Source organism: Mobula hypostoma, chromosome 7 (genome assembly GCF_963921235.1).
Source record: "Mobula hypostoma chromosome 7, sMobHyp1.1, whole genome shotgun sequence".
NCBI lineage: Eukaryota > Metazoa > Chordata > Chondrichthyes > Myliobatiformes > Myliobatidae > Mobula > Mobula hypostoma.
The window spans coordinates 15282645-15308326 of NC_086103.1; the positions used below are offsets into that span (position 1 = coordinate 15282645).

A 25682-nucleotide genomic window follows, 5' to 3' on the forward strand; every position below is an offset into this window, starting at 1 on the left:
ATTACCACGTTCTTCTCAGGCACTGGTATAATTGATGCTGTGGGTACCTCAGACTGCCAAAGCGAGAGATTAAAGATATTGGTGAACATTCCAGCCAGTTGATCAGCTGGCATTGGAGATGGTCAAGAGGAGGTTCACAAGAGTGATTCAGTGAATGAAAGGGTTAACGTATGTAGAGCATTTGAGGTTCTGGGCCTGTACTTAATGGAGTTTAGAAGAATGAGGGGGAATCTAATTGAAACCTATCGAATGTTGAAAGGCCCAGACAGAATGAATGTGGAGAGGATGTTTCCTGTAGTGGGCTAGTCTAGGACCAGAGGGTTCAGCTTCAGAATAGAGGGATATCCATTAAGAACAGAGATGAGGAAGAATTACTTTAGCCAGAGGGTAGTGAATCTGTGGAGGCCAAGTTATTGAGTATATTTAAAGCAGAGGTTGATCGGTTCTTGATCAGTAAGGGTGTAAAAGGTTACAGGGAGAAAGCTGGAGAATCAGGATGAGAGGGATAATAAATCAGCCATGATGGAATGGCAGAGCATAGTCGATGGGCTGAACGGTCTTATGTACTGTGAACATTGAATAATCTACCTCGTTATGACCCTGCACTGCACTTTCTCTGTAACTGTGACACTTTATTCGGCATTCTGTTCTTGTTTTACCTTGTTTACCTCAATGCACTGTGTAATGATCTGATCTGTATGAACAGGATGCAGGACAAGGTTTTCAGTATAAAAAGACTCATCTCAGGTCGTGGGACCGAGGTGAAGTGACGGTCGGTGCTCGGGTTACCCCTGGCTGGTTCCCGGCCGGCGGGGACGGGACTCGGGCCCTCCGCACACGGAAGCCGCGGCTCCGGAGGGGCGGGGGAGGCGGAGAAGGTTGGGTTGGAATTTAGGGAGCGCTGGGAGTTGAGGGAGGGGCGAGGGGATATAAGGACACCGCCCCGCTCTGCCTCTCCATTACGCTCCGGAGCGGTCGCCTAGTCTTCGCAATCGCTTATTGAGACTCCGCAATCTCTCACTGCGTCAGCGGGCCCGATGGCTCTCACCGTGAAGGCCTACCTGCTCGGCAAGGACGAGACCAACCGTGAGATCCGGCGCTTCGCCGTCGACCCTGGCGTCTCGGCCAGCTTCGCGCACCTTTACCACAAGGTGGGCAGCGTCTTCCAGACTCTCCGCTCCGACACCTTCCAGATGTATTACAAAGGTAATGGAGGGTCCCCTCTCCACTTTCTCTATCTTTACTTCCATTCCTCTCTTGTCCCTTCAGAACTCTCACTCCCTTCCTGCTTTGCCCCCCTCTCTCCCGTTACTTCTCTCGCTCAACAACCATTATCTCTAGTCATAAAGAGCTAGAACGCCCCACTTGGAGCTCAAGGGAGAGCACAGGTCACAAGAAGCTGGCCATTTGGCCCCTCGAGCCTGCAGTCCCAGTTAACAAACCCGATGGATCTCCGGAGTGTAGATAAGTGCGAGGCGATCTTGCTTAAATGTTCAAGGTTCTGATGTTTTCCCCCTGGCTGAGGTGTCTAGGACTGGTAAACGGTCCTGCCGAAGGGTTTCGGGCCGAAACGTCGACTGTACGTTTTTCCATAGATGCTGCCTGGCCTGCTGAGTTCCTCCACCATTTTGTGTGCGTTGTTTGGATTTCCAGTATCTGGAGACTTCTCTTGTTTCAGGTTTAATATTACTCTTGTGGCAGCAGTACAGTGCATTACATAACAAGAACTATAAACACTAAATACAACACTAAACGTTTATGTAAAATAGATAAATAAGTAGTGCAAAAAGATAGTGAGGTATTTTGGACGTGAGTTCATTGTCTATTCAGTAACCTGATGGGGGTTGTGGTACAACACAGAAACTGGACCCTTAATTGTGCTGACTTAATTGCCTACGTGAGCTAATCTAATTGTTTGTGTTAACGACCAACACTGTCTGCGGATGTGCTGGGGGCCACTCGCTGGTATCACTGTGCTTCCAGCACCAACATAGCATGCCCACAACTTAGTAACCCTGACCTGTAATGTGGGAGGAAACCCACTGGCAGAATATACAAACTCTTTACAGACAGCGGTGAGAATCGAACTGGGTCACTGGTACTGTAACGTGTTAAGCTATCTGCCTAGCTTCTGCCCCACTAAACATTGAAACTAAGGCTTAAACTTTAAAATTGCTGCTTTATCAGGAGATGGTAACTGTGATCAAAATTGAACCCTGTACTGCCAGCATGATATTCCACTCTTTTACTGGACTTGAGAAAATTTGAATACCTGCCAATATTTTCAAGGTAAAACAATGTGTGTGTGTTCTAGAGTACACCTTGTGGGCTAGACTTGATGGACCAAATGGCCTAATTCTGCTACTGTGTCTACTGATCTAAAGTACATAGGAGTGTGCACTCTCCATTGTAAGCTGACTTTGGAATCCAAATCAGGTTTATTATCACTGACATATGTCATGAAATTTGTTGTGTGGCAGCAATACAAGAAATTGTTTGCTCTTTAGGCCTGTGGAAGGCCATCTTATCTGGATTTCTAGACAGCACTGGTCTTGTATCTAGAGCCTCAGCAAACTGAATCTCATGGTTCATTCATGACTTCTGGTTTAGGTATGTCTGATATATTGTGCATGTATTATTGACACAGGTCTTCGAACACACCAGGCATTCCCAAACCAGCTTTTGGATCAGTTGAGATTTTTCCACTGTTCCACGTGGAGTGAAGGAGGATGAGAGCTGATTTGATATGTACAAGAGGTGGATTGAGAATGGTTCCCTGTGGCATGGGAGAGGACCACATTTCCACTCTTGTTGATAAATCACTTTCTGACTTGCTACATACTCTTGTTGAGTGTCATTTCCCTTCTTGAGGGAATGGTTTTTTTTGGTGCTACTGTGCTGCATTTGAGGGTGACAACAGGGGGGAAAATTATAATCTTAGTGTTGTAACAAAGGTCACTTGCTTTCAAAATTTGTACTTTGCCAGCCAAAGTGACAAATCTTGTTTCAGGTTGGGACATAAAAGGGGAATTTCCACATTGTTCTGTAAACAGATGCTTGTCTTGGCTCCCATCCAGATGGCTTTCTGTTTAAATTATCTAGCTCAACAGGACAAATATGCAGAATGGTTTGAGGAATTGGCACCTTGTTTTTTTACGTTCTAGCCTTTTTATGTTAAATATGGTGATATTCCCCACATTCCCATTTCTCTCCTCAAGACAAGGGTCATAGAGTTCAGAAAACTTCTCAATGTTATTTATTATTATTGTTTTTCTCTTGTATTTGCACAGTGCCTTAATTTGTATATTGGTTGTTTGTCTTTGTGTGCGGTTTTTCATTGATTCTCCTTTGTGTTTCTTTGTTTTACTGTGAATGCCTACAAGAAAATGATTCTCAGGGTTGTATATAGTGACATACATAATTTGATAATAAATATACTTTGAAACAGGCCATTCTACCCAACATTTCAGTGCTGACCAAGATGGCTACTAATCTAGTCCTGTTTGCCTGCATTTGGCCTGTTCCCAACCTGGGGTCCACATCCCCTCAGTTAGTGGTGGTGGTCCATGGCATAAAAAAGGTTGGGATCCCCTGTTCTAAACCACCTTCCCTCCCTTTCCATTCCTGAAGAAGGGTCTCGGCCCAAGATGTCATCTGTTTATTCACTTCCGTAGAAGCTGCCTGACCTGCTGAGTTCCTCTGATATTTTCTGTGTTGTTTAAGTAAATAAATTTGTTGTCCAACGATCCACAAAGCCCTGGGTTCCAGAGAGTTACAGCCAACCATATCAGTGAATATCTTCACATCTTGGTATGAGCCAATCCCTGAAACTAGGTTCAAGGTTATTTTCATGGTGTAATGAAAATATTTTAAAATTCTTTCTATGTTGTTTTCTGATTCAGTAGGGGAGATGTCTGCAAACAAAGGAAACACTATATGTGTTAATGGTTAAACCTCACCACCAAATTATAATTTCCTGTCAATCACCTTGTGTAAAGACACTCCTGTGCCTGGGTATATAGGCTATCTTGTGTATTTATATTGTGGACTTTTTTATTGTTGTGTTGTCTTTTGTGCTGCATCGGATCTGGAGTAACAATTATTTTGTTCTCCTTTACACTTGTGTACTGGAATTGAAATTAAACAATCTTGGCTCTTGAAGAAATTGCTTTTGGAGTTGTATAAAGAATAAAACACAGAAATAGGTTTAATAAAGTAGTATTAAGAAAGAAAACATACTTATCAACTATCACTAAAGCTCGCTCCTTTGCCCAAGGGAATCACAAGTGCCAACAGTCCTCTGTCCACCCACCCCCCCCATCTCTCTCCCTCCAGATTTTACCACTAGTCGTGACCCAGCCTATGAGAACGTTTCCATTGTGTCAAAAAGAATTGCCCCTTCTTTATGTCCTTCAGGACCCTTTCTGCCAGTGACTAGTGGTGTTCCTCGGGTCAGTATAGGGACCACTACTTTTCACATTGCTTGTTAATGATTTAGATAGATGGTTTTGTGGCAAAGTTTGTGGATGATATGAAGATAGGTTGAGGGGTAGGTAGTGCTGGCAATGTGATTGCAGCAGGACTTAGACAAATTGGAAGAATGGACAAAAAGGTGACAGATGGAATACAGTGTTGGGAAATGTATGATGCATTTTGGTAAAAGGAACAATAGTGCGGAGTCGAGGAAATCTGCAGATGCTGGAATTTCAAGCAACACACACAAAAGTTGCTGGTGAACGCAGCAGGACAGGCAGCATCTCTAGGAAGAGGTATAGTCGACGTTTTGGGCCGAGACTCTTCGTCCTGATGAAGGGTCTCAGCCCAAAACATCGACTGTACCTCTTGCGTTCACCAGCAACTTTTATGAATAGTGTGGACTATTATCTAAATGGGGAGAAGGTTCAAACATCAGAGGTGCAGAGGAACTTGGGAGTCCTCGTGCAAGACTCCCGGAAGGTTAATTTACAGGTTGAGTCTGTGGTAAAGAAAGCAAATGTCATGTTATTTATTTCAAGGAGATTGGAATATAAAAACAAAGAGATGATGTTGATCCTTTATAAGACACTAGTCAGGCTGCACTTGGAGTATTGTCAACAGTTTTGGGCCCCAGATCTCAGAAAGGATGTGTTGTCATTGGAGAGAGTCCAGAGGAGGTTCATGAACATGATTCTGGGAATTTAAGGGGTTAACAAATGAGGATCATTTGGCAGCTCTGGTCCTGTACTCACTGGAATTTAGAAGAATGCATGGGGATCTCATTGAAACCTACTGAATGTTGAAAGGAGTAGAAAAGGTGGATGTGGAGAGAATGTTTCCTCTGGTGGGGTTATCCAGAACTAGAGGGCACAGCCTCAAAACTGAGGGGCAACCTTTTAGAACGGGTAAGGAGGATTATTTTTTAGACAGAGTGGGGAATCTGTGGAATGCTGTGCCACAGACTGCAGGTATATTCAAAGTGGAAGTTGATTGATTCCTGGTTGGTCAGGGTATCAAAGGATAGGGTGTTGGGGCAGGTGTTTGAGGTTGAATGGGATCCAAGATCAGCCATGATGAAATTGATGAAATGGCAGAGTGGACTTGATGGGCTGAATGGCCTAATTCTGCTCCTGTCTTGTGATCTTTCCTCTAATACTTCTCCAGATATTTTTTTACCATTATCTGCTCTCAAGGCTGTAGACTAGAACTTGACGTTCTTAAAACGAGGCTGTGGATTGGTTCCCTTGTACATTCTCAAAACATTCCAACGTCCCACGCTAACACTATTTTGCCTAAAACCTACATTTTGTATTGCAAGGAATCAAATTTAACTAAGACACACAAAGTGCTGGAGGAACTCAGCAGGTCCAGCAGTATCTAAGGAGGGGAATAAATAGTCAATGATTCAGGCAGAGACCCTTCATCAGATTTAACCTTACACATGGACGCGCGCGCGCGCACAGACACAGACACAGACACACACAGACACACACACCATTTTGTTTTTAAAAAGCATCATGAAAATTTTGGTTTTTGCAGCTGTTCAAGATGAAGATAAACAAATTAATGTAAATGAATGTAGTTTACTCTGCATGAATGTAAACAGTGGAAGAAAGAATGGCACAGGGAGGGAAATCCAGTCCGAGTACATCACAGTACATCTGGGCAAGTTTGTCAGACTATTTCACAAAGTGCTGGAGGAACTCAGCAGGTCAGGTAGCATCTATGGAAGGTTATACTGTACGCAGTCAGTGTTTTTGGGCCAAGACCCTTCATGTGCTCATTCTGAGGACTGAGGAGAGGAGATAGCTGCCTCCCTGTTAAAAGCTCAAAGGAGCCTGATGGTTGAGGGGTAATAACTGTTCCTGAACCTGGTGGGGTGGGACCTGCGGCTCCTGTACTTCCAAGTTCAGTTTAATCAAACCTAATTTAGCAAGATTTCTAGTCCTCTAGTTCAATCCCTTTCATTTCAAAGAGCAGTATACTACAAAGGGAATCTGCAAGGTGATTTTAAATTCTTCCCCTCTGTTTTCCCTCAGATGAGGAAGGGGACATGATTGCTTTCTCCAGTGACGAAGAGCTGTCCATGGCCCTGTCCTACCTGCAGGATACAACCTTTCGCATCTACATTAAAGGTAAGAATACCCAGCTCTTATATTGAATACAGTTCTGGTTGTCTCAATATAGCAGTTGTCCCCAACCACCAGGCCGCAAAGCATGTGCTACCGGGCCGCGCAGAAACGAAATGATTTGGCGATATGAGACGATATGAGTCAGCTGCACCTTTCCTCATTCCCTGTCACGCACTGTTGAACTTGGAAGACACTGCCACCCCGCCCCCGGTCAGCCGGTCCGCAAGAATATCGTCAATATTAAACCGGTCTGCAGTGTGTAAGAGGTTGGGGACCCCTGCATTATAGGAAGTTTGTGGAACCTTCGGAGAGGGTACAGAAGTTCACCATCATGCTGCCTGGATTCGAGGGTATATGCTATAACAAGAGGGCTTCTCTGGAGCAGAGGAGACTTTATTTTTACAGCGTGGTGGCTGCCTGGGGTGGCGGTAGAGGCAGATACATAGACTTTTAACAGACATTTCAATAGGCACATGAATGTGAGGAAGATGGGAGGATTCGAACATTGTGCAGATAGGAGGGATTGGTTTAGTTACAGCCATTTCGTTTCTAATTTAACTGGTTTAGCACAATATTGAGGGCCAAAGGACCTGTTCTTGTGTTGTACTGTTATATGTTCTATTCTTTGTTAAGTTTGCTGTTAGCTGTGTAACATTCCCATTGGAACCTCTGCAGATCATTTTCTTTACTCTGGAGGGAGAAATTCCTCCACGAAAGTAGGGTACCATGACAACACTGAACAGGGTCAGTACCTGAAAGTCTACACTGAATTTGTTGCTTTAGCTGTCGTTCTGGCTTCTCCCTCCTGTCCATGGCAGCTGTGAATTGCGTAGACCAGCAGTCTGTGACATTGACTGGCTACACCGATATAGTCACCAGCTACTGCTTGCTTTGGGGCTTTCTGTGGTTGTGGTTTCTGTGATCAAACCCCCTCTAGTACAAAGCCTAAATGTTTATTGTGGTCACATGTACTGAGAGAGAGTGAAAAACTTGTCTTGCACACTATTTATACAGATCAGGTCATTTCACAGTGTATTAAGACCATAAGATGTAGGAGCAGAAGTAGGCCATTCAGCCCATCGAGTCTGCCCCACCATTCAGTGATGGGCTGATCGAATTCTTCCAGTCATCCCCACTCCCCTGCCTCCTCTCCACTCCCTTTGATGCCCTGGCTAATCAAGAGCCTATCTACCTCTGCCTTAAATACATCCAATGACTTGGCCTCCACAGCTGCTTGTGGCAACAAATTCCACAGATTTACCACCCTCTGACTGGAGTAATTTCTCTGCATCTCTGTTCTAAATAGATGTCCTTCAATCCTGAAGTCGCGCCCTCTTGTCCTCTTTTAACATTCAGAATGTGTCTGTGAGTTTCCCCCTTCATTCTCCTGAACTCCAGGGAATACAGCCCAAGGGCTGCCAGACGTTCCTCATACAGTAACCCTTTCATTCCTGGAATTATTCTCGTGAATCTTCTCTGAACCCTCTCCAATGTCAGTATATCCTTTCTAAAATAAGGAGCCCAAAACTGCACACAATACTCCAAGTATGGTCTCACGAGTGCCTTATAGAACCTCAACATTGTATCCCTGCTCATATATTCTATACCTCTGGAAATGAATGCCAACATTGCATTTGCCTTCTTCACAACCGACTCAACCTGGAGGTTAACCTTTAGGGTGTCTTGCACAAGGGCTGCCAAGCCCCTTTGCATCTCTGCATTTTGAATTCTCTCCCCAACTAAATAATAGTCTGCCCATTTATTTCTTCCACCAAAGTGCAAGACCAAACACTTTCCAACATTATATTTCATTTGCCACTTCTTTGCCCATTCCCCTAAACTATCTTAGGCTCTCTGTTTCCTTAGCACTACCGGCTCCTCCACCTATCTTTGTATCATTGGCAAATTTAGTCACAAATCCATTAATCCCATAGTCCAAATCATTGACATACATTGTAAAAAGCAGCGGTCCCAACACCGACCCCTGTAGAACTCCACTGGTAACCGGCATCCAGCCAGAATAGGATCCCTTTATTCCCACTCTCTGTTTTCTGCTGACCAGCCAATGCTCCACCCATGCTAGTAAATTCCCTGTAATTCCATGGGCCCTTGTCTTGCTAAGCAGCTTCATCTGCGGCACTTTGTCAGAGGCCTTCTGAAAATCCAAGTACACCACATCTACTGTATCTCCTTTGTCTACCCAGCTTGTAATTTCCTCAAAAATTTGCAGTAGGTTAGTCAGGCAGGATTTTCCTTTCAGGAAACTATGCTGGCTTTGGCCTATCTTGTCGTCTGCCTCCAGGTACTCCGTAATCTCATCCTTAACTTTCAATTCTAACAACTTCCCAACCACTGATGTCAAGCTAACAGGTCTATAGTTTCCTTTCTGCTGCCTCCTACCCTTCTTAAATAGCAAAGTAACATTTGCAATTTTTCAGTCATCCAGTACAATGCCAGAATCTATCGAAATTCTGGAAAGATCATTGTTAATGCCTCTGCAATCTCTCCAGCTACTTCCTTCAGAACCCAAGGGTGCATTCCATCAGGTCCAGGAGATTTATCCACCCCCAGATTATTAAGCTTCCTGAGCACCTTCTCAGTTGTAATTTTCACTGCACATACTTCACTTACCTGACACTCTTAAATGTCCGGTACACTGCAGACGTCTTCCACTGTGAAGAGTGATGCAAAGTACTATATAACAATTACAGCACGGAAACAGGCCATCTTGGGCCCTTCTAGTCCGTGCCGAACTCTTACTCTCACCTAGTCCCACGGACCTGCACTCAGCCCATAAACCTCCATTCCTTTCCTGTCCATATTGCTATCCAATTTAACTTTAAATGACATTTGCATTCAGTTCCTCTTCCATCCCTGCATCTCTCATTACAATATCTCTAGTGTCATTTTGTATTGGTCCTATATCTACACTCGTCTCTCTTTTACCCTTTATAGACTTAAAGCTTTCAGTATCTTCTTTGATATTAGTCGCTAGCTTCCTTTCATAATTCATCTTTTCCTTCTGAATGAACTTCTTAGTTTCCTTCTGCAAGTTTTTAAAAGCTTCCCAATCCTCTGTCTTCCCACTAGCTCTGGCTTCCTTGTATGCCCTTTCTTTTGCTTTTACTTTGGCTCTGACTTCACTTCTCAGCTACAGTAGTGTCCTTCCATTTGAAAATTTCTTCTTATTTGGAATATATCTTTCTTGTACTTACCTCATTTTTTGCAGAAACTCCAGCCATTGCTGCTCTGCTGTCCTTCCTGCTAGTGTCCCTTTCCAGTCAACTTTGGCCAGTTCCCCTCTCAATCCATTGTAATTTCCTTTATTCCACTGAAATACTGACACATTGGAATTTAGTTTCTCCTTCTCAAATTTCAAAGTGAACTTGATCAAATTGTGATCACTGTTCCCTAAGGGTTCCCTAACCCTAAGCTCTCTTATCACTTCCAGATCATTGCACAACATCCAATCCAGCATGTAGTGGGCTCAACAACAAGCTGTTCTAAAAAGCCATCCATAGAACCATAGAACACTACAGCACAGAAACAGGCCTTCTGGCCCATCTTGGCTGTGCCGAACCATTTTTCTACCTAGTCCCACTGACCTGCACCCGGACCATATCCCTCCGTTACCTCTCATCCATGTACCTGTCCAAGTTTTTCTTAAATGTTAAAAGTGAGCCCGCATTTACCACTTCATCTGGCAACTTATGCCACACCTTCACCACCCTCTGTGTGAAGAAGCCCCCCCCCCATGTTCCCTTTAAACTTTTTTCCCCTTCACCCTTAACCCATGTCCTCTGGTTTTTTTTTCTCCCCTAGCCTCAGTGGAAAAAGCCTGCTTGCATTCACTCTACCTATACCCATTGTAATTTTATAACCCTCCTATCAAATCTCCCCTCATTCTTCTACATTCCAGGGAATAAAGTCCTAACCTATTCAACCTTTCTCTGTAACTCAGTTTCTCAAGTCCCGGCAACACCCTTGTAAACCTTCTCTGCACTGTCTCAACCTTATTAATATCCTTCCTGTAATTTGGTGACCAAAATTGCACACAATACTCCAGATCCGGCCTCACCAATGCCTTATACAACCTCATCATAACATTACAACTCTTTTACTCAATACTATGATTAAAGGCCAATGTACCAAAAGCTCTCCTTATGACCCTATCTACCTGTGACGCCGCTTTTAGGGAATTTTGTATCTGAATTCCCAGATCCCTCTGTTCTATTGCACTCCTCAGTGCCCTACCATTTACCTTGTATGTTCATGTTACACCCTTCCACTCAGTCAAGTTCATTGTCACATCCACAAGTATGTTTATGTACAGGGACGATGACACACAGCTCCAAAACACAACCTCCAGAAGAAACGCAAGATATGATTTTAAACCGAGATTAGTTCATTTGTCACGAAAATCAGAACATGCAGTGAAATGTGGTTTCAGTGTAAAAGGCTTGCTTGCATAATTTTGTATACCTCGATCAAAGCTCCCCGCATTCTCCTATGCTCCACGAAATAAAGTCCTACCCTGTTCAACCTTTCCCCATAACTCAGGTCTTCAAGTCCCAGCAACATCCTTGTAAATTTCCTTGGACATTCTACAAATTCTCCCTCTTGAGGTCCAGTATTGGCCTGGTTTTCCCAATCCACTTTCATGTTAAAATCCCCAACGATTATGACATCGCCCTTCTGACGTGCCTTTTCTGCCTCCGGGTGTAATTTGTAATCCACATCCCGGCTACTGTTTGGCAGTATACAACTGCCTTTTACCCTTGCCATTTCTTAACTCAACCCATAGAGACCCTACACCTTCTGATCCTATGTCATCCCTTTCTAAAGATTTAATATTTCTTATACACAGGGCCACACCACCCCCTCTGCCTACTAACCTATCTTTCCGATATACCGTATATCCTTGGACATTCAGCTCCCAATGGCAGCCATCCTTTAGCCAAGTTTCAGAGATGGTCACAGTGCCATTCTTGCCAATCTATAGCTGAATTTCAAGATCGTCCATTTTATTTCTTGTGCTGCGTGCATTCAATTACTGTAGAACACTTTCAGTATTGAAGTAGAGGAAGCTAAAACAATAACAGGATGCAGAATAAAGTGTTACAGTTATAGAGAGAGTGCAGTGCAGGATAATTCCTAGGAGTGAACATCACAATACCACCACTGAGGCAGTGAGAATGTAGACCGAGTCCATGGAGGAGATGTGCTGAGCTGTGTCCACAACTCCCTGTGGTTCTTGTGTCACAGTCACAGCAGTTAACATACCAAGCTGTGATAGGATGCTTTTTACGACTCTGGATTTCTTCCTCGGGGTTTACTCCTGAAGCCTTTCCTATAGTGCATTGATTAAAAATTGGAAGGAATCGATGGGGCATGACTAGTTTCTTTAGCCTCCTGAGGAAGTAGAGGTGTTGGTGAGCTTTCTTGGCTGTGACATCAATGTGGTTGGATCGGGACAGGCTGTTGGTGATCTCGCACTTAGTACCTTGAGGTTCTCAACCTCAATGCCGTTGATGTAGATAGGAGCATGTGCACTGCCCCCTCCCTCCCTGAAGGGAATGACCAGCTCTTTTGTTTTGCTGACATTGAGCAAAGGTCATTGTTATGACAACCAAATTCTTTTGGCTGCCATGTATAATTTCTCTTGGTTTATGGTTTTACAGATGACGTTGAATTGAACTGTGACCCCACCCCCCACCTCCTCGGGCTGTACTAGTCAGACACGGAGGAGTAGATATTGGTGTAGTTACTGACAAGTAATCTGTTGACGTAGGGCTGGAGTTGCTAGCCAAGAATAGAGATTTCTTTTGTGAACAGTAGTAAATCAACTGGAAAGTTTGCAATCCCTTTGCTCTTTTCCCAATGTAGAAAAGAAGGAGTACAAACACGGACAGGACAAGGCCGCGGGTGTTGTCCATCCAAACATCGTCTGTGATGCCTGCAGCGGCCCCGTGATTGGCCCTCGCTACAAGTGCTCTGTCTGCTCTGACTATGATCTGTGTGGCAGCTGCAAGGGCAAGGGCTTCCACAAGGAGCACGAGATGATTCTCTTGCAGACTCCGCAGTGCTTCCATCCATTTGAGGTGAGAGCTTTTATTTATAAGTACCAGCTTGGTCAGGCCCCTTCTTGAACTTTGGGCACCTGTGAGTCTTTTAATATATATGTAGTGTCAAATTCTAGACACAAACAGAAAATCTGCAGGTGCTGAAAATCCAAGCAACGTGCATAAAATGCTGGAGGAACTCAGCAGGCCAAGCAGCATCTGTGGAAAAGAGTACAGTTGACATTTCAGGCCTAATGAAGGGTTTTGACCCAAAATGTTGACTGTACTTTTTTTTTCATAGATGCTGCCTGGCCTGCTGAGTTTCTCCAGCATTTTGTATGTGTTGTCAAATTCCACAGCCAGGTTGTAATGGGAGTGAATTCAAGTACTAAGCTGCCCCACCTTGGAAAGTAGCAGGCGTGGATAATGGGCCAACCTCACTGGTTGGTTCACCTGGATTATTAGACCATAAAGGCACAGGAGCAGAATCCAGCTGTCTGGCCCATCGAATCTGTCCAGCACTCAATCATCACTAACCCGGCACAGCTTGAGTAAAATTTGTGGGGAGGAATGGACACATCTTGTTCTGTCATGTTGTGCAAAGCTAATGGAGACTTATCCAGAAAGACTATTGGTGATTAAAAGCTAGGTGGTTCAACTGAGTACTGAGCAAAGGGGGATGAATACATCTCAGTTTTTGGATTTTTAGTTTTCCATGGTTTACAATTTTCCCCTTTCTTGGTTCTATTGTGAAAAAAGGAGCATGTGATCCACAAATAGAAACACTCAGTTAAGTTGATCAAAATCCCTGGTTATAATACTCATGTATGTGAACAAATGTTTGAATACCTTTACAGGGCACTGTATATCAGCCATGATGGAATGGCAGAGCAGACTCAATGGCCTAATTTGGCTATGTCTTGTGTAATATATGGCATCTTAAACCAGTTGGTCTGAGAGCCTCCTTGCACTGAATGATTCCCTTTTAGACTCTGGATTTTTAAAAATTGTTCAATGTGTACCTCTTGCTTTGGGCAGCGGATTCCCAGGGGAATGTGGTTTCACAAGAGGAGGAACGGAGGTCCATGTCGCTGGGCTATGGCACAAGATTCCTTTGCCCAAATTGCATCGTGCATCAACAAACAGCAGTCACCAGCAGCAGAGCCAACCCCAGCTGAGCAAGGTACGTGAGTTAATGTGGAGAGAATGTCTCTTCCTGCCTCAGGCACATGCTGTAACAGAGAAAGGGCTCTGTTTTAAACTAGAGATGCAAGGGACAGCAGGTTGGGCAGTGTCTATGGAGGGGAATGTACGATTGATGTTTCAGATTGAGACCCTTTGTCTTGACTGTAAGGAGTGTGGGGAGGGCAGCATAGTAGCGTAGCAGTTAGCAGGATGTTACTATAGCGTCAGCAGCCCGAGTTCAATTCTTGCCACTGTTTGCAAGGAGTCTGTGTTCTCCCTGTGACCGTGTGGGTTTCCTCTGGGTGCTCTGGTTTCCTCTCACATTCCAAAGATGTTCGGGTTAGTAGGTTAATTGGACCAGAAGAGCCTGTTACTGTGCTGTCTCTTAATAAATAAATAGCTGGTGAAAAAGGTTGGGGAGGGGTTAGGGATGGAGCAAGTGCTGGGGAGTGGGGGGGTGAGTGGCAAATTGGCAGGTCACGGGTGAAATTGACAAATGGTTGAAGAAGGTGGAATCTGACACAAGACTGGGGGCCATGAAATAACAGGTGGGAGGTCGGGAGGGGACCCGGTCTGAGGAATGTATGGATGATGGGCAGATGGAGGGGGTGGGGAAGGGGAAAGAGATGGGAGTGATAGCAGGAGAAATTGTAGCAGGCTGTGTGTGAGCTATGTCCCCATCGCATGTTCTGTCTCCTGTACATAGGTACAGCTACTGAGTCCTTGAGCCAAGACAAGCATGTCAGTTATCTGCAGGGTGTGGGCCGAAACGTGGCTGCAATGTTGAGCCCTCTGGGTAAGTTTGGAAACTTTTGAACCTCTGTCACCTGATAATAGCCCTGGTTCCCACTTAGCCCCGAGGCAGCTTAAGTACCTGAGCAAACATTGAAATGTGGAGGGGTTGCGGGGTGGGGTGGAGAAGGAAGGAGCACCTGAGGTGTGCACCGGTCACTAGTGTGACCCTTACTTACACACGCACACTCTCCCCCACTCACACACCCTCTTTCTCTCCCCCCCCCCCCCCAACTGCCCTCAAAGCCTCACTATACTGCTTGGAGTACAAGCGCTAGCTAGAACATTACAGCACAGTACAGGCCCTTCAGCCCATTATGTAGTGCTGACCTTTTAATTGACTCTTAAGATCAATCTAAACCTTCCCTCTCACATGACACTCAAGTTTTCTATCGTCCTTTTGCCGATCTACGTCTCTCGTATGTCAGTAATGTATCTGTCTCTACCACCATTCCTAGCAAGATGTTCTACGTACCCACCACTTTAATAAAATAGAACAACTTGCCCCTGACATCTCCCCTATACTTGAACTCCAATCACCTTAAAAGGTCCTCTTGTATTAGCCATTTCTGCCCTGGCTGTCCACTGTATCTATGCCTCTTGTACATTTCTATCAAGTCACTTCTCAACCTCCTTCACTGTAAAGAAAAAAGTCCTAGCTCTCTGTTGGAATCTGATGTTTTAATCCAAGGTTCTTTCAGATGTCAGGAAAGAGGTACAAAATTTGTTGCTTCACGATTGTTTTACTAATCAAATCAAATTTATTCATCATTCAAACCATACATGAATATAGCCGAACAAAATAAGGTGAAGGTGCAGGAACATACATGCGCATTCAAAATGGTGGGGGGGGGGGGGGGGCAGGTAGAAAAAAGAACATAGTCATGTAAGAAAACACATTTTTAGTCCAAGACCCTGAGCGACAAATCCTGCAAGTTGGTGGTTCCTGGTAGTCCAGCCTGAAATTCCACTATTCCAACCCTGGAGAGGCCACTTACCAACTGAGCACGGATGCCACACTATACTGCCTCTCTTTACAGAGGAAAGGAAAATTGAAATGGACTGTGATAGAGGTCTATTAGTTGAAGATAGAGAAACTAAAAATGGCACCTAGCATAAAACAAGCAACACACATCAAAGTTGCTGGTGAACGCAGCAGGCCAGGCAGCATCTCTAGGAAGAGGTACAGTCGATGTTTCAGGCCGAGACCCTTCGTCAGGACTAACTGAAGGAAGAGTTAGTAAGGGATTTGAAAGTGGGAGGGGGAGATCCAAAATGATAGGAGAAGACAGGAGGGGGAGGGATGGAGCCAAGAGCTGGACAGGTGATTGGCAAAAGGGATACGAGAGGATCATGGGACAGGAGGTCTGGGAATCACCTGTCCAGCTCTTGGCTCCATCCCTCCGCTTCCTGTCTTCTCCTATCATTTTGGATCTCCCCCTCCCCCTCCCACTTTCAAATCTCTTACTAACTCTTCCTTCAGTTAGTCCTGACGAAGGGTCTTGGCCCGAAACATCGACTATACCTCTTCCTAGAGATGCTGCCTGGCTTGCTGCGTTCACCAGCAACTTTGATGTGTGTTGCTTGAATTTGCAGCATCTGCAGAATTCCTGTTGTTTCCTAGCAAAACAGCTATTTTTATACTACCAAGATTAGGCAACATTCCATACAAATCTGTAGATAAAAATTAACTAATTAGGAAGCTCTTACTCAATGTGGTATTGCAGTATTAACCAATGAGAAAACACTTTCACTTAACGCAGAGCAAAGATTCCAGAGCTTTCCAGAATTATACTTTTGTATAGCTACTACTAGTCAATTTAAACTGCTATCTGCCTATGAGAACTATTTTAAAATGCAGTACAAGCAGATATTTGTTACAAACTGCAAAGAAAGTAAAACAATCTAGTCTAACTCAACATTGCTTAACCTATCTTCATAGACATGCTCACTAATACAGCCACTAACAGGCTAATTCATTATGAGTACATATTGTCTCTAACCCTCTATTTACACTGCTACTCTTCCCCCACCCCCTCTGTGTCTAGCTGTTTCCCGTGCAAATGAGTTCCATGCCCCCTCTGCCAACTCTTTTGCATTCTCTATTAAATCTACTAGTAATTATCTTGTGAAGGAACAAACTTTACAAAATGTTGATGGCTCCCCCGTTCTCCTGCCCTTCACACCTTCTGTCCATTCTCAATATCTATATAAAAGACCACCATTCAGTTTACCTCATCCTTGGAATGAGGTAAACCTGATTGGCCATCCATAGAGATGAAAAGTTCAGTAGGGCAGGAGCAAACAGAAACCATGAGGCTATTGGGACAGTTTGATTAGTGAACCCTCGCATAGGAGGTAAAATTGGGCATTGAGAGGTTGGGGGGGGGTGATATTGTTTTTTCAGTGGTCTTTCAATACTATCTTCCCCTCTGTCCAGTACTGATGAATGGTTTCACCCAACCCATCACTCATCCCTTCATAACTGGGGATTGGAACATTGTCACAGGTACCAAGATAGAGTGAAAAATTGTATTATGGCCTTGTGGTCTTAAAAGCGTCCCTTGCATACTGTTCATACAAATCAGGTCATTACACAGTGCATTGAGCTAGAACGAGTTAAACAATAACTATGCAGAACAGTGTCACAGTTACTAAGAACGTTCAGTGCAGGAAGACAATAAGGTGCAAGCTCCTGCTTAAGTAGAATGTGAGGTCAAGAGTTCATCCTGTTGTACTTGGGAACCATTTATTAGTCTGATAACAGTGGGGTAGAAGCTGTCCTTTGGCCTGGTGGGATGTACTTTCAGGCTTTTGTATCTTCTACCCGATGGGAGAGGGGAGAAGAGGGAATGTCTAGGGTGGGTGGGGTCTTTGATTATGCTGGCTGCTTTACTGAGGTGGCAGGAAATATAAAAAATACCTCCAGTTTTTTCTGCACTGGTCAATACTGTTGTTGCCTTTTGATTTCACTGTGACTCTGATTTGTTAAGGATGAGGTTATGGAGTACTTGGTGACACAGGGCAAGATGGGACAAAGGTTTCCTTAAGGGAAAATCTTGCCTGACAAACCTCTTGGAATCCTTTGAGGAGATGGAGGGGATACAGTGGATGTTGTATATTTCGACTTTCAGAAGGCATTTGACAAGGCGCCACACATGAGGCTGCTTACCAAGTTAAGAGCCCGTGGTATTACAGGAAAGTTACTGGCATGGTTAGAGCAATGACTGATAGTTAGGAGGCAGCAATGGGAATAAAACGATCCTTTTCTGGTTGACTGCCAGTGACTAGTGTTCTGCAGGGGTCAGTGTTGGGACCACTTCTTTTATGCTGTATTTCAATATTTTATATGATGGATTTAGATGGCTTTGGTGCCAAGTTTGCAGATGATACGAAGATTGGTGGAGGGGCAGGTCGTGTTGAGGAAACAGGTAGGGTGCAGAAGGACTTAGACAGATTAGGAGAATGGGCAAGAAAGTGACAGATGAAATACAATGTTGGAAAATATATGGTTATGCACTTTGGTAGTAGAAATAAATGTGCAGGCTATTTTCTAAACAGGGAGAAAATCTAAAAATCTGAGGTGCAAAGAGACTTGGGAGTCCTTGTGCAGAATACCCTAAAGATTAACTTGCAGGTAGAGTCAGTGATGAGGAAGGCAAAAGTGTGTTGGCATTCATTTCAAGAGGTCTAGAGTACAAGAGCAGGGATGTGATGCTGAGACTTAATAAGGCACTGGTGGGGCCTCACCTTGAGTATTGTGAACAGTTTTGGGTTCCTCATCTAAGAAAGATGTGCTGGCATTGGAGAGGATTCAGAGGAGGTTCACCAGGATGATTCCAGGAAGGAAAGTGTTATCATATGAAGAACCTTTGATGGCTCTGGGTCTGTATTCACTGGAATTTGAAAGGATGATGGGGAATCTCATTGAAATCTTTCAAATGTTGAAAGGCCTAGACAGTACATATGGAAAGGATGTTTCCCTTGGTGGGGGAGTCTAGGACAAGAGGGCACAGTCTCAGGATAGAGGGGCATCCATTTAAAACAGATGTGGAGAAATTTCTTTAGGCAGAAGGTGGTGACTTTGTGGAATTTATTACCACAGGCAGCTGTGGAGGCCAGGTCGTTGGGTATGTGTAAGGCAGAGCTTGATGGGTTCTTGATTGGACACGGCATCAAAGGCTACGGGGAGAAGGCCGGGGAGTGGGGCTGAGGAGGGGACAAAAGGATCATCCGTGATTGAATGGCGGAGTAGATTCGATGGACAAATGGCCTAATTCTGCTCCTGTGTTTTATGGTCTTGTGTTCTAAGAGGAGAATGTGTTTGGTTTGCAGGTATTGATGTCGACATTGATGTGGAACATGGGGGCCAGCGGTTTAAAGCTGCTGGATACTCCATTAACCGCCAGGCTGAGTCTGCAGAGAGTGGCACCTGCCCTGATCTTCTGACTGCCAACCAGGGCGAGGCAAGGGGGACCTCCAGCCTGGAGCAGAGTGAAGCAGTTCTAATGGACGTAGAACAGTCTGCCCTAAATCCACGTTCCTCGGTGGATCTTACCCCAGTACAAGGGGAGTCCAAGGTAAAGAGAATGGCTGAGCAGACAATTTACTGTGGTGCAGCTGTGGAGCTTGGATATCTGCTGACCATGAGCTCACTCGGAGTATTGTGTTCAGTTCTGATCGCCTTATTACAGGAAGGATGTGGAAGCTTTAGAGAGGGTGCAGAGGAGGTTTACCAGGATGCTGCCTGGATTAGAGAGGGTGCAGAGGAGATTTACCAGGATGTTGCCTGGATTAGAGAGGGTGCAGAGGAGATTTACCAGGATGCTGTCTGGATTGCAGAGCGTTTTATGAAGAAGCTAGAGCTTTTCTGTTTGGCATGAAGGAGGATGAAAGGTGATTTACAAGAGATAAAGGTAGATTGGAAAGCCAGAGACTTAGTACCAGGTTTGAAATGGCTAACATGAGGGGGCAGATCTAAAGTGTTGGGAGGATGTCAGAGGTAGGATTTTTACACAGAATGGTGGGTGCATTGAACACTCTGCCAGGGGTGGTGGTATTAGGAACATTTAAGACACACTTGGGCACCTGGATTAAAAATTAGGATGAAGGATCCATTTTATTCACTGTATAGTTTTGCATGCAATAGGAATTTGTTGTGTGTTGGTTAGGGCATGACATGCAAAGAAAGGCAACATTTATGGGGTATAAAGAATTACATGAAAACATTGGGGTTACAGTACGGGTATGGAGTGTGTATAAATACCAGCACGGATTTACAATGTGAACATCACTACAAACAGTGGTTTAAAGTGTTTACAGTGCAGTGATGGGGGTGACAGATAGAGGGGGTGGGCATGGGAGGGGCTAACTAGAATGTTGATCAGATTAACTGTGGAGAAGACGACTTAATGTCATCTTAGAAATTCTGTTTTAATAGCCTTGTAGTGCTTTCCGGAGGGAGCTTTTGGAAAATCGAGGGCTCTGTGGGAGGGAAGGGTTAGATTGATCATAGAGTAAGTTAGTGGTGTTGTAAAGAAACAAAATGGTGGAATAGGTTTGCTGGTTACTGCTAATCAGTATAATTTTTAAATACTGGGGCTAATGAACCTGAGAAGATCTGCAGAACACCCATGATCTTTGCAGATGTACTTGTGTATAAAACCAGTTGAACTTCTCCTTCCTGACAGTCTGCCAGTGTTGACAGCAACAGTGAGGAGGAATGGACTCACCTGTCACCCAAAGGGGTTGATCCATCTACTGGAGAGTTGCTGTCCATGCAGCATCTTCATCTGGAGGAAGTGCAGTCGTCAGGCCTGCGACCAGACCCCGAGTTGTATGAACAGGTATCCACTGGACTGAGGGAGGCAGCTGAGTACCCTCACCTTCCACAGGGTAAGTATGGTCAGTGTATCGATTGTATCAGTCTCTGAGATTCCACTGACCAAATAGAAATGGCTAATAACAGGGGGATGTAATTTTAATGTGATTGGAGGGGGATGTCAGAGGTAGTTGTGTTTTAAACACAGTGGTGTGTAGAATGTGCTGTTTGAGCTGGAGGTAGAGGCAGATACATTAGGGACGTCTAAGAGACTCAGATAGGCATGTGGATGATAGAAGAAAATGGAGGGCTGTGTGCAAGGAAAGAAATAGATTGATCTTGGAGTAGGTTAAAAGGTCAACACAACACTACTGTTATCCATTCTAGATGCAATTTAGCCTCCTGTACTTTGTCATCCCTGTGTATGTTGTCTGCTGGATTTGCTTAGTTTTTCTTCAATATTGGACTGTATCTTTCCGTACCCTAACAGTATATCTACATTTGACCTCTAGTGAATCAAGGTCAAGGTGTAAAAGGTCAGCACAGCATTGTGGGCTGAAGGGCCTGAACTGTGTACACCTTGTGGCTGGCTAACATTCGGCCTATTGGTGGGATTAGTTATAGAGCACTATAGCACAGAAACAAGCTCTTCGGCCCATCTAGTTCATACTGACGCATTATTCTGCCTAATCACATCTACCGGCACCTGGGCCTTGGCCCTCTATATCCCCTCCCATCCATATACCTATCCAAACTTGAATGTTGAATCCGCATCTACCACTTCTGTTGGCATCTTGTTCCACACCCGCACCACCCTCTGAGTGAAGAAGTTTGCCCTTGGGTTTCTCTTCAACATTTCACCTCTCACCCTTAACCTATGACTTCTAGTTCTAGAAGTTTCCAACCTCAGTGGAAAAAGCCTTTCACCCTATTTGTATGAAACCCCTTTTTCTAGAAACCCGTGGCTCTAGAGACATGGCTGGTTAGCCTCTCGCTAACAAGCCAATGTACTCAGCTTTGAGAAAACAACCTTTCTCAAACTTTCTATGTTTAGCGTCGATATGACTTGGGTCCCACCAGACTGGGAGAGCCGAGATGTTTTGGCCACAATCTCAAAAATCTTGAGATTGTCTTTGAGGCTGGACCCACAGTCCATGTGAAAGCACACACCTCCTTCTGAGTGTTGCTCAAAATCCATCTTGAACAAACATACTCTCATAGAGGAGCCTTAGTCTTTTCCTCCTTGAAGCCATTCATCTGCACAGAGCACCTTGTGCAACAGAGACAGCATGCTCAGCCGTCTTCCCTCCTGTCTTCTCCCAGCTCCCGCCAAAAAGACCTCCACTCAGAACAGTGTCCGTCACATGAAAACTTCTCTGCCCAGTGTTCTCTAGAACCTTCTCACAATTCCACCAGTCTCTTTGGCTGACACAACATTCGAAAGTTGAACTACGTAGTCCCTTATCTTTAGCTCAAATCCAAACATGCTAAACGCAAAATAGATTGTTCTTGCAGAACTGCTAAGATAAAATATCTACAGCATAGCAGTAAAAATCTTAACCAGGACATTACGATAAAATATCTACAGCATAGCAGTAAAAATCTTAACCAGGACATTTCTTATATTTCTATAAGATCTCCCCTTACTAGTCAACCTTTCCCTATAACTTGGTTTCTCAAGTCCTGGTAACAACCTTGTAAATGTTCTCTGTACTCTTTCAATCTTATTTATATCTTTCATACAGATAGTTGACCAGAACAGCACACAATTGTGCCATATGAAAGACATGCATTCCAGTATAGACCACTTGGAATAAATGCCCTCATGTGCCTTTTCCCAACCCTCCTACTCCTCAAGAATATCAGAACATTCATAGGAACTGGGAGCCATCTGGCCCATCAAGCCTGCTCCACCATTCAATAAGAATCGGGTTTATTATAATTGGAATGTGACATGAAATTTGTTAACTTAGCAGCAGCAGTTCAATACAATACATAGTCTAGCAGAGAAAAATTAAAATAAAAATAATAAACAAGTAAATCAATTACAGTATATGTATATTGAATAGATTTTTAAAACGTGCAAAGACAGAAATACTATTTTTTTTTAAAAAGTGAGGTAGTGTCCAAGGGTTCATTGTCCATTTAGGAATCGGATGGCAGAGGGGAAGAAGCTGTTCCTGACCGCTGAGTGTGTGCCTTCAGGCTTCTGTACCTCCTACCTGATGGTAACAGTGAGAAAAGGGCATGCCCTGGGTGCTGGGGGTCCTTAATAATGGACGCTGCCTTTCTGAGACACTGCTCCCTAAGGATGTCCACGGATTCAGCTCCACCCCCCTGCCTATTCCCCTCAACTCTTAACTGCCCTGCTATGCAAAAATCTGTTGAACTGTCTTAAATGTATTTAATGAGGTCACCTCATATATAATGCAAAATAGTGAGATTGTGTTTGTGGACAGTTCAGAAATCTGATGGCGGAGGGGAAGAAGCTGTTCCTAAATTGAGTGTGTCTTTAGACTCCTGTACCACCACCTTGATGGTACTGTGACAATGAGAAGAGGGCATATCCTGGATGGTGCGGGTCCTTAATGCCACCTTTTTGAGACATTGCCTTTTGAAGATGTCCTTGATGGTGGGGAGGCTAGTGCCTATGATGGAACTGGCTGAGTTAACAACTTCCTGCAGCTTTTTTTTCTTGATGCGGTACAGTAACCTGTCCATACCAAATGGTGATGTAACTGATTAGAATGCTTTCCACAGTACATCTGTAGAAATTTGCTAGTCTTTGATGACATGCCTAATGTCCTCAAACTCATAATGAAATATAGCCTTGGCATGCATTCTTTGAGTATGTTTGGCCCAGGACAGACCTTCAGAGATGTTGACACCCAGAAATTTGAAGCTGCTTGCGCTTTCCACTGTTGACCCCTCAATGAGAACTAGTGGTGTTTTCCAACTTTCCCTTCCTGAAGTCCACAGTTGCTTCCTTGGTTTTACTAATGTTGAGTGTGAGGTGAGGTGAGATGAGCCTGGAATCCATAGCAATATGTTTTCTCTTTCAGACGCTGAACCTCGGCTGATAGAAGCCCTTTCTCAGATGCTGTCCATGGGTTTCCATGATGACGAAGGCTGGTTGACCAGGCTCCTGCAAGCCAAGCAGTGTGACATCGGCGCAGCTCTCGATGCAATGCAGCCTGCAAAGGGGCCGGCTCGCCAGTGAGGCAGAGAAGATGCACGCACAGCAACATCTAAATTCTTGTGCTGCTGCTGCAATATTATTCAGGCTGTTGCACTTTCTTTTAATGGATTGTAATCATACTCACTCATGCTTAAACCATTCTGCTTTGGGGAATCTCTTGGCAGGGACTTAGTCAACATTTAATTAGGTGCCTGGAACTTTCCCACTTTCAGTTACTTTCTTGGATTTATTTTTAGTTATAGATGCAATTTGAGGTCACCCGAACTATCTGGTATTGTGCATAATAATAAAAAAAAAACTCCTTGTATGAGAGAAATTCAAATGGTTGGTTTTATATCTTGTATAATTTTACTTCACTCTACTATTTCCAATAGTGTATTCTGAATCCACTCTCCTCTCCCATCAGATTCCTTCTTCAGCCCTTCAAGCCCTCCCAGCTTCCCTATCACCCCCCCCAGCTTGTACCCCTTCCCTTCCCCTCACTTATTCTGTCTTCCTCCTTCCTTTCCAGACCTAATGAAAGGTCTCTGCCTGAAACAGTTTATTTCCCCTCCTGACCCGTTGAGTTCCTCCAGCATTTTGTTTGTGTTTGTTACTGTATTGTGGGGCCAGTCACTCAACAAAGTAACTGATTCCTCCATTACTGAAAGCAACTATTCACAGTTCAGTAGCTGCTGTTGGTTAATGGGTGAGATGAAGATTGCGTGGAAACAGTTGCTTACTGGTGAATGGTAGCACTGATGTACAGGAATTTATTTTTTGTTTTGTTTCTTTGTTCAAGTTGTCAGTACCATAATCTCAAAATAAGAGGGACCAGTCTCCAAGGGAAGAGAGAGAAACATGTTTGGATAGCGCTCAAGCCCGAAGCAATGTGAATTGAAACATTTCTGTGTAATTGCAGGCAGGTTCAATACAGCAGTGTATCTGTCCTGTCATGGCTACAGACCAGAGGAGGGAGACTGCATGTTAAACAATGGCTGGAACAATTAAATAGTACCTTCCCTCTACAACAATCAGAATCAGGTTATCACTGACTTGTGTTGTGATATTATTGTCTTGAGGCAGCAGTACAATGTAATACATAAGTAGACTATAAATTACAATAAGAATTGTACATTATGCAAGACTGTCCAAAGTGCTTCCCAATACAAACATCAAACAATAGTTGACAATAAACCACATGAGGAATTAACTGGAGCTCAGAGCTGGGCTGTCAAGAACAAGGCAGATGGGATAATTTCAGAGTTTGGCATTTTAGCAACTGAAGTCACAGCTACAATTTAAAACCAGGCAAGTAAGAAGCCAGAAAGGAGTGAACCCATCATAAAATTGGAATGGAAGGGTGTGAAACAAGGACCAGAAATTGAAACATCTGTTGGTGAAATGAGCAGTGGCCACCAAAGAAGTAAGCACATGAGAGGAAAAATGGAGGGCTATGGGAAAGAAAGGGTTAGATTGATATTGCAGTAGGTTATAATATCAATATAATGTTGTGGGACAAAGGGCCTGATGTGAGGCAGACCCATGTATAACCTCCAGAAATGTCAGGGCAGGTACCTGCAAGCTACAGAGAAGGGGTTAATTACAGATTCTGGGCACTATTGATGGGCATCTCACTCTGGTCTAAAACAACTTGTGTACGTCTCTCCCTGAAGTTTCCTGCATTTTACTTAAAGCCCTGCTCAGCCTAATTCAGCATCAGAATCTCTATTTGTTTTCTTGTTCCTAGCAATAAACTGATGCATTTTAAAAAGCAAAATGGAGAGTTAAAGTTTGTAAATTGTTTTATTATTGTTAAACATGTACTGAGATAGTGGAAAAATTTGCATGCAGACAATAAGGTAGATTGTACTATGCAACTGTTCAATGGACTTTTAACAGAATAAAAGCTGTTCTTGAGCCTGGTGGTATGTGCTTTCAGGCTAAGGTGACTGAAAAACACACAGGCCATCTCTAGGTCTCCAGTCCTTGGCCCTGAACTCTTAAGTGGCAGACATTGGGCATTCAACTTTGGA

At 44.0% G+C, this 25682-nt stretch overlaps 2 protein-coding genes across 2 annotated transcripts in view; one reads left to right on the forward strand and one right to left on the reverse strand.

Annotated features, from left to right (window-relative positions):
* Positions 1–25682, reverse strand: part of mrnip (MRN complex interacting protein) — an 85293-nt gene that overhangs the window by 24758 nt on the left and 34853 nt on the right. The window lies entirely within an intron of this gene.
* sqstm1 (sequestosome 1) lies at positions 854–25566 on the forward strand. The gene is made up of 8 exons (XM_063053066.1): positions 854–1206; positions 6516–6611; positions 12495–12709; positions 13709–13853; positions 14562–14651; positions 18983–19227; positions 20338–20542; positions 23531–25566. Exons 1-8 carry the CDS (start codon positions 1038–1040, stop codon positions 23686–23688), a joined length of 1323 nt encoding a protein of 440 aa, XP_062909136.1. The 5' UTR covers positions 854–1037; the 3' UTR covers positions 23689–25566.

Coding starts and splice junctions, on each gene's coding strand:
- sqstm1 (XM_063053066.1), top strand. CDS start 1,038: ATGGCTCTCACCGTGAAGGCCTACCTGCTCGGCAAGGACGAGACCAAC. Junction 1,207..6,515: donor CTTCCAGATGTATTACAAAG/GTAATGGAGGGT, acceptor GTTTTCCCTCAG/ATGAGGAAGGGGACATGATT. Junction 14,652..18,982: donor TGCAATGTTGAGCCCTCTGG/GTAAGTTTGGAA, acceptor TTTGGTTTGCAG/GTATTGATGTCGACATTGAT.